The sequence below is a fragment of the Pteronotus mesoamericanus genome, unplaced genomic scaffold (assembly GCF_021234165.1).
Source record: "Pteronotus mesoamericanus isolate MK-2021 breed Mesoamerican mustached bat unplaced genomic scaffold, CSHL_Meso_final contig_27, whole genome shotgun sequence".
Classification (NCBI taxonomy): Eukaryota; Metazoa; Chordata; class Mammalia; order Chiroptera; family Mormoopidae; genus Pteronotus; species Pteronotus mesoamericanus.
The window spans coordinates 21,586,431-21,595,916 of record NW_026555115.1 but is presented as its reverse complement, the minus strand read 5'-3'; the positions used below and the strand labels follow the sequence as shown (position 1 = coordinate 21,595,916).

General features: G+C 36.2%; 1 protein-coding gene across 1 annotated transcript in view; it reads right to left on the bottom strand.

The window, feature by feature from the left end:
- Window positions 1-224: 224 nt before the first annotated feature.
- The window catches only part of UBXN7 (UBX domain protein 7), a 54,078-nt gene continuing 44,816 nt past the window's right edge, over window positions 225-9,486 (bottom strand). Inside the window, exon 11 of the mRNA XM_054575139.1 lies at window positions 225-8,297. Coding sequence (XP_054431114.1) covers window positions 8,136-8,297 — 162 coding nt within the window. The 3' untranslated portion in view covers window positions 225-8,135. The remainder of the gene's footprint in view (window positions 8,298-9,486) is intronic.

The following is a 9,486-nucleotide window of genomic DNA, read 5'->3' as shown; positions in this document are numbered from 1 at the left end:
AAAAAAACTAATAGTGAAAAGTTTTTATTTTATTTCCAAGATCAAATATTACAACAGGACATTTACATGTATTTATAAAAAATGCAGCAGTTGAATTTATAGATCAGAGGTTTCCTTGAGTTTGGTCCCTCTCTCAGCACAGTGAGCTGACGTCTTCAAAAGATTTACCGTCCCATTCCGCTCTTTCCCCCACCCGCTTGTCCCACCCCCCTCCCCAGTTCAAGTTGCAGTATCAATATAAAGCAACTGGTTACAACACAGCAAGAATATTCACAATTTGGTACAGCCAAAACCAGAGGATCACCAACTGAGAGAAAGATCCTTATTTTAGAAATGTACCTATAGACTCTGTGTATCTATAGATAGATCACACCCAGTTATCTAAGATTTCCCTGGTTTTAGAGCAAGTGGAAGTTCCATTGAGTCTTAGCCAGCAGTTACAGCTCTGTTTTATCTAATGGTATGTTTTTTTTCCTCTTAAAAGTTTAGATTTTCTACGGCCTCCTCCATGTGTCTTCAAATATAAGGTTTCCTCTAGCACCCTTATTATCACTTACTAGATATATCCGAGGGTCTCTAGTGTGTCTTGAACAAAAAAAATCTAGTGAATGATCCAGCTGCCCCTTACTCACTGGTCCCAAAGCCTTCTCCCCATTTCTAAGAGCTGCAGAAACAAATGGTATCTCCTAGCACCATGGGATTAAAAACCCAGAAAACTGAGAACTGCATGTGCACTTTAGGGAGCACTTGCCAGAAACACTGTAAATAGGAGCATTATCTCTGCCCATTATCTTCTTGGATTCAGTAACAAAGTTACGCTACCGATGAAATTTAGAGCCGTCCTGCATTAAGAATGCAAATCTCACTAAGACCACCACTTTGTCCAGAATAAGCTGAGTACACAAACATCCCAGGGAATCTCTACATACTGTTAGGAACTGCTTGAGAAACACTTTAAAGCAAATACCCCAAGTTGACTTCACTCAAGTCCCCAACCCACCCCCATCCCTATCCCCAAATAAATTTCATTCCTTGATTAACCTTTCTGAGTAAGATGGGAAGTAAGGTTTGAAAAATGACATGAAAAATGTTTAAAAAACACAACTAGTGAATTCATGCCAGAATTGGACACCTCCGATGATTTAAAATGTATTGTTCAAACTGAACTCATACAAAGCATGCACAGAGCCTACAAACACTTCTGAGTTTCCATGAAACAATCAATACCTACTCAAAAACAGACTTTTATTTCTTAAAGGGTTAAAAAAAAAAAAAAAAGACACCAGATGCTTAAAAATTGTTAACAATCAAAAGGAAAACCGTCCTAAGATTCTTAAAGGAGTGAATAAAATTTTGTCTAACAGATTCATGCCAAAGCTTGGATGGAAACTCCTCAAAGTCTAAGAATCCTGTTAGCATTAACTGGTATTCATCTCTCTAAACCTAAGACTAGCGGGTCATCTCATAGATTTACTGCTTCCCAGCAGATATTTTAAATTGCCTCTCCTAACCAAAGGAAAGTAACAAGGCCCAAGTCCCAAAACAGGTAAGATAAATGGCCCCTATTATAAGCTTACTACTCATTAGCTAAAAAGTGGAGGTCACACACTACTTTCATTCTACTTAGCAGGTAAAATAAGATTTTCTGGTGGCAAGTGGTCACTCCATGTGAAGTTTAACTTACAGAGCAATAAATTATCAAAGTTGTAAGAGCACATAATTAGTGTCAAAAACCTATTTATACTTTGAATCACACCATTTAATTTATTGATAGTTTCCATTATTAAGAACACAGAAGCTTTGAGAAAGCATACTATAAAACGATTTTGTTAAACAGCAATATATCCAACCAAGCATCAACATTTCAATGTCATTAACTTGAAATAGATCCTGGTGACATGTACTCTAAAGCCAGCATCTGTGACAGGAAAAAAAAAGCAGGATGGCAGGGAATGGTTCCAGATCAAGAATCTCTCCCTTATCAGTTAAGATGCCCGTACTGAGTCTATTAAAAAAAAAAAAAAAAAAAAGGCAAATAAAAAAGATATTAAGGGAGAATTCAGTTCCAGGTCAGAAGTTACCTAATGATTTGAAATGTTTCCCATTTTATTTACCACAACTAATAAATGAATGATTCATGATAGTTCAGTTAAATAACTTCTTTTAATGGAGATAAAAGTTTTATGTTCAGTCCAGCTTGACTATTATTTGAAAACCCAAGTGACCTTCTTAGGGATATAAAAATCTTCGGGCATTCTGATCTCTGTAGAGAAAATACCATTAAGCAAACAACAAAAACTTGCTGTCTTCTTGCAAAAGAATTAAGTACAGGCAACTTCCCATATTACTGGATTAATATGTGACTGTTCTTAAGCAAAATACTACCATTAGTATTTGTATCTCTAATCCTGCAAGTAAATGTGGTTATCTTTTGAAAGTATTTTACAGAAATGCTAAATTGTTTGATTAATGTAGTTTCTATTGGATTATCCAACTCTACCTTCAGATCATATGACAAAGAAAGGTGTGTACCAAATATCAGGTTTATGAAAATGACTGAGCAATACAAGAACATTCCGTAGGCCAAAAATGGGGTAGGGGAATCCTGGAGCTAGCTGTTCTATACTTGGAATTAATGCATTTTTAAGTGGAGAGAAAATGAGCTATAAAATTATGTTTGCCTCAAATTCTTCCTTTGTATATCCATTTATTTAAAAATTTTTAAATGTTACATATTAAAACTTAGAAATGAATTTCTCAAACATAGCCAATTTCACAAAAAATTATGACTAATTTTCAGAGAAAGGATTAAAAGATTTTTCTAATTAAGGGTCCCATATCATTATAGCTAATAACTTAAACCATAAGTTCATCTCAAGGGGCAAACTACCAAGGCCATCCTATCTCTATGAAAAATACTCTTGATTCTAAGCTGCCTCTCTAGCAGGACTGACACACAGAGGAGTCGAAGACCAAAATAACCATCATTAAAAGTACCAAATTTCTTGTAACAGGAGAAATCAACATATTGGCTTGGTATCCTCTGTTGGTTATTTGTAGTACTAAAGAACATTCTTGCCACTATTCAAAAATGTGTACAGTGCAATTAAGTTTTATGGCAAGACAATAACTGAAGTGCTAAGCAAGGCAAATCAATAAAGTTGAATATTCATAGTACACAGCTGTTTTTAAGCAGCCTTTTCATCAAGGCTTACGTTTTTGGAAAACTGTCATATTCATCAGAGGGTTGATTCTTCCACTCTCATTTACTTTTACAATATTACTTATTCATCAACCTGTATGCTATGATTTACTATGAAGTAGTTAAATGAAAGAGGGCGAGAAAGAGAGAATGATATAATGGAGATACACTCTATGGGATACAAACTATTTTTAAAAATCAGCTTAACTGGATCTAAAAAAGTTGTTTCTGCCAAAAATAAGTACATTTTACAACTTAAACAAATTGATTTCCTAATAATTGTTCAGTGAGTACAGTTCTTTGTTTAAGCACATAGGTAAAATAAAATTTAACTCTGGTGTCAGTGAAATATTTGGTTCTCCTTAATTACATTTTATTCATATTCAACCATGATTACGAATACTGCATTAAGTTTTTTAAATGAATGAATTGTGTTTAAAAGATCTGTAACTGTTACCCTCTCTTTTTTTGGAGACCTCAGTCAAGTGAGGTTAGTTAATGGGCAAATGAAACCGGGACACAGAAAAAAAAGCAAAGGAACTGATTAGGAAGTATACTTTTAATTAGCTTAGGGATAATATATAATGAAGAGGAGAAACTAGAAGCATAAAACTTTGGAGTGGAGAGGACCTCAGAGATAATTTAACTCAGCAGTCTACAATTTGTGGGTTCTGCAAGGGGTCTGCAATTCCATATGCACATTTATATTTTCTCCATCTATAAAATTCATGATACCAACACTTAACTCCACAGTTCCCCACCCCTGCCAAATTTTAAACCACAAGTCCTTTTACTTGAACAGACCGAGAACTCTTGATCTAGTCCAGTTCACTGTTAACTAGTAGCAGAGCTGTTACCCAAGTCTGCTTATGCCTACATACAGTGCCTTCCGCATATCATATATAACATACATTTAATTTGTACCTGGGTAGAGAAATTAAATCTTTCCTTCACTTTTTAGTCGCTAGTGGCTTCCTCTAGTATTTTCCTAAGTGTCCAGCGAGATCCCTGCTGGCTAAAATCTTTAGTCCTGGGATCAGTAATCCTTTCCTACTTGGGTATTAGGTATGCTTTACTGATAAATTTAATGCCCTAAGTAGTTACAAAAGTTGGAACTAAAGAATACTGGTGAGTCAAAAGAAAATTTGAGCTACAGTGTTTGCTACTTTTCAGTTTTTTATTTTTGTGAAGACTGTCCCAACTGAAGAAGCACACAGTATTCTTTCTCCTTCCTGTATGTCTATTACAATTATAAATTGTTTAAAAAACACAACTAGTGAAGTCATGCCAGTTGAGCCCCAGAAAGGTTAAGCATTTACATGTTCTCCAATTACCTCATGTGTAGGCTGTCTCTCCAACTGGGTAAAACAGGAAGGAACTAGATCTTAGATTTCAAGATGTTTGATTAAGGACTCAATAAATAACTGATTTATATAGTCAAGGAAGGAGAATTTTATACAATATTTAAAAACATATACATAAAAGGATTCAATAATCTGGTATGGGTGGAATACAGAAAAGATAACTATCTTTTCTGAAAAGTGGTTTTAAAAAGGTATTTTTTTTATCCTTTGTATTTATTCTTGGCAAGTAATGCCACCTAGGTATTTTCCTTTCACATTTTTATCAGTCCATCATTTCAAGAAAAGAATAATTAGCTCCTCAAAATAATGGTATAAATAAGAATTCATAGGCATAGCACGTATCCCACAAACTTTAGGGACACATAACCAAATGATACTTTACAGAGCCAAATAACAGGAAGATAACCCTTTAGACCAATTCCCCTACTGTAGGAGACAACAACATGGGAGTAAAAAGAACACAGACTCTCAAAATGCCAATTTTGATTTTGCCACTTACTGGTTTTGACATTCTGAACACATTCTCTGAACTTCAATTTTCTTTCTTATCTATAAAATGGGAAATACACATTTTGTAGAGTTCTAAGAAAGATTAAAGGAGAAAATGTACATCAGTTACCTTGCACATGCTAGTGACTCAAAATTAGTTCTCTGTTCTTCCCTCATTTGGCTTTTTTCTCTTTTCCGGTTCCTTCCTAAATCAATTTCAATAGAGGCTTCCTGTCACTTTTCCCCCAACTAGTTTTCATTTTATCTCCCTCTATTTGTCTTGTCACTTACTCACAAAATCTACTTTGTTCTTTTCCTCCCTTTTATAATCTCTTTCAAGCTGTTTCCAATACCTATAAGGAATGACTGTTTTAAACTACTTTTTCATTATCTTACTAACCTCATTTAATCTATTCAGTAAAACCACTCCTCCAAAGAGCAAAGAAATTTGCAGAGGAAATAAGACAAACTAGAGGAAGGATACTCCCTAAGTGAATTAAATTCTTGAGTAAAGCAATATTCCTTATTCACTCTTCCCATGTATAATCCATAATCCTTCCTTCCCATGGGCCTCTGTATCAAACCCAGGGTAATTACACTCCTGCCTCAAAATAAAACCCTCTAAATCTTGTACTCAACAACTCAGCTGTATCTAAGTTGAGTCAGTATCTCATGCCTCATCTCTTTAATATGTTTACTTAAATCACTTAATATATAATACTTAGTCATCTCATAGCTGAAAAAGTCACTTTGGTTTCTCATAAATGGATATGCCAGGGCTGAGCTTATCAAAAAGAACTACATCCTATCATTAATGAACATGTTGTCTCAAGTTCTCTAGACATGTTTTATAAAGAGAAGCTAATAGGTAAAAGAATAAAACAGAGTCCTATAAAGTTCTAGACTTCACATTTTTGACAGATTTGGGCTTTAGCTGTGACTTGACTTTGCTGAGTACAGATGGGTGCCATCACAGCACCAAAACTGGGCATAGCCTCACTTCTTACCCTGTACTTCCCTGAATTTTTAGATTCTGACCTTGTTTACTACTGACATTTTTTTTTACCCTCTAATGTATCTTTGACAGAATACAGCTCTATTCTTTAAATAGTAAGTCTATTATCCGAGTTCAGAGATACAACTGAGGAATTAACATGAAAACCGTATCTCCTCAATAATTCAGAAGCTGCTAGTTAGTCGGAAGAGCCTATATTACTCAATCACCAATCTAAAGAGAGAACTTTGACTCAAGGTATAAATGAAATTGTAATTATATAAATATATTTATAAATATTTATACAATTATATACTTATACATAAGCACTTACACAGACTTAGAAAAAATGTAAGAACATTAATCCAAAAGGACTCACTGAAGAATAAACAGAATTTTCCATGATTTCCTTGAGAAACATTACTTGTTCTTTAGGGAGAGTTCCCTCAAAATTCAACCATTAGAAACCATATTCTTTAATTGAGTACTAGCAACACATAAGCATCTTTTAAAAAAAATCCCCTAGTTACCCATTGAGTGACCTTAAAATAGATGGGAACCTAAAGTTCTCTGAGCAATAGCAATTTATGTCCCTCAAGTAGATGAATCAATCTATCTAAATCCCCAATTGATGGCATAGGTCCACCTTATATTAATTACTCTTTTACAGCAAGTTAAAGTTCTGATTTTGCCACCAGAATCACCCCTACCCCTTCAGAGGACTCTACTTTAAGCTCAAAATAAGAACTGAGCATATAGTGAAGCTGGTAAGTCAAATAGTGTTATGTAGATTCAAGATGGCATCTTCCAAACAACAGTGAGAAGAGCTTTCACTAACTACAATTTGAAAAAAACCCATACCTGAAGACTACTGGCAATGTTCCCCACCTCCTTTACTAAATGTTGGTTTATGACTTGAATTTAAAGGTCTTCACCTTGGACAGGCTTTCAGTTTTGATACCTTTTGCAAGAAAAAGCATGAGGAATTAAGCTCATTTAGTCACCAGAGCCTTTTAGAGACTGTTCCAACCAGGGGTAAAAACAAACCATTATTTCTAACCAAGGAAACATGGTTAGCTACTCTCAGCTACATACTTTTCCTCCCTGTCCCCGACACCAGGACATATATCAGTATGCCTAAAGCACATAGGACAATCCATAACCATAGTGGTTACAACTACAAGCCACTGTATTGCATGATTATCGAATAGCTGCCTTCTTTTAGATCACCTGGGGACCCAAACAATGGAAGGGCCAAAAGAACGAATATGCTGTCCTGGCAAAAACAGCAAGCACCTTCCTATCCAAGTTACCACAATATGCTCTCTGAAAGTCCATTCTGGGACTAGCAGGATCAATATAGTTTACAGAGTATTAATGAAGAAAGCTGTCACAGGCTCGGAAATTGAAAGCCATCCCATGCTATTCACTCAACATTTATTTAACACTCACACTTGCCAATAACACACCTCATGGAAATAATTCTAGCTGAGAGAATGGGAATCCTTTAAAAAAATTTTTAACTATGATGAGTAATAATTATAAGGGACGCTTTCTCAATGTAAACAAAAGCCTGGTATTTTGTTATGTGATATTTCTTACATGAACAATAAAACAAAACAAAGCAAAACGTGTGTTAAAGAATTTCTTCCCCCAACTAAAAATGGGACTTAGAAAAAACGGAGGCTGTTCTTATTCTGAATCTAGCCATTCCTTTACTAAAGAAGTCTGAGGACTAATGTTATCATTTGATCCCCAAAAAGTGCTGTGCAAGAGACCACTTATTGGAACACTCGTGTCCTGCTGCCAGTACTGGGGGGTCTTATCCTTACACTTCCATTTGGTCACCCAATTAAGAAAGAAAGAATAAGAAAAAGACGAAAATAGGAAAGGAGAGGGGAAAACAAAGGGGTGGGGGTGAAAGAGACTGATTATAGGAGAGAGCAAAGAATAAAAGCGAAGGCAGGTGACTTGCTTGCCCAACTTTGGCTCTATGGTCCTATGAGCCAAAATGCATACTCAGTGACTTGGTATCTCACAGGAAAAGGGAAAAAAGGGGTAAGCTGAGAGAGGTCAGGCCATGATGTTAATTTCTTTCCTGTACAAACACAGTCTCTTGAGGACAAAGGCCTGCCTCTTGTAATGTAATGTCATAGTCCAGATGAGAGAGTTTCCTTCGAGGGAAGTTGGTGAGAAGTTCAAAACGTTCATTTGGATATCCTTTAGACTGGACATGCTTCACCAAAGCCTACGAAAAGCAATGGAAAGTCAAGGCTGTTAGATGGAAATAGAAAGAGCATGTTAAAGAATTACATATATAACATTCATTTTTATCGTATTAGATAAGATAGGAAGTTTAAGTTACTCTTTCAGATAACCAAAGCTTACACTTTTGGAAGGGCCAACATAACCCCTGGGATGGGGAGATGATAAATCTGTATCCAATAATTTAGGACTATTAAGCGACACTGAAGTATACAGGGTTATTACTGTTTCCTCAGTAAACAAACCCACTATCTATAAAATTAGTGTCCTTAGTTTTAAACATTCGATCAGCTTTCCCTTCCTTCATTCTACCTATAGCCAATCTTGCCACCAGTGCACTAATCCCTACTTGCGTTCTCAGAAACCACGCCCCTACAGAACGCCTCTGCTTTTACAGGTGTCTTCAACATCTCACTCTCTACACACGCCTTCCATCAGACTTAACATGCTCAGTTCTCCTTCAGATGTCTTCCCCACTCTGATTACTGCTCACCCACCTCTAGCTTCACAACAAAACTTCTCAAAAAAGTGGTCTACCCATGCTCCATCCATTGTCTCATCTCACATTCCCTTCCAAATACTGGACCTCGGGGACAGTTTGGGTATCAGCACCACCAGCCAGATCTGGCTTGCAGTCTAGTCACACAGTCTTCAAAAATCAGACCATCTCCAGCCAGAGAAAATGGCCAGGAATAAACACCCACCCAAGGGGGATTCATTCATAGGCTAAGCTAAGCTAGTCAGACTCATTCTCTTTTCCAGGAATTGAAAAAGACAAAGGAAAGGCCCATCCGCTGTAGACTTTAAAGGAAAAGGTCCTCAGCATCACTACGATGGACCAACAAAAGCGATCGGTATACAGAGAGAATGGTATGAAGCAGAGAATTACAAGGGGGAAACCAAACCAACCCCATGAGAAAAATACACAGATTTTTCTTGGTTCTTAACCATTTTGCAGTTCCAGCTACTAGGAAAACCTGAAGCCCTGACTAATAGTCTTCACCTTCCCATTTCCGGGTAAGGATTTTGGCTGGGAAATGAAATGCAGCCATGAAATTAAAAAGCTTTGATTGGAACAGACCCTGTGTGACTTGCCTAAAATAATTCAGGAAGGAAATATACTAATTAGAATTAAGATTAACCTCAATTAACACTCCAGTTAGAGGTCAGAA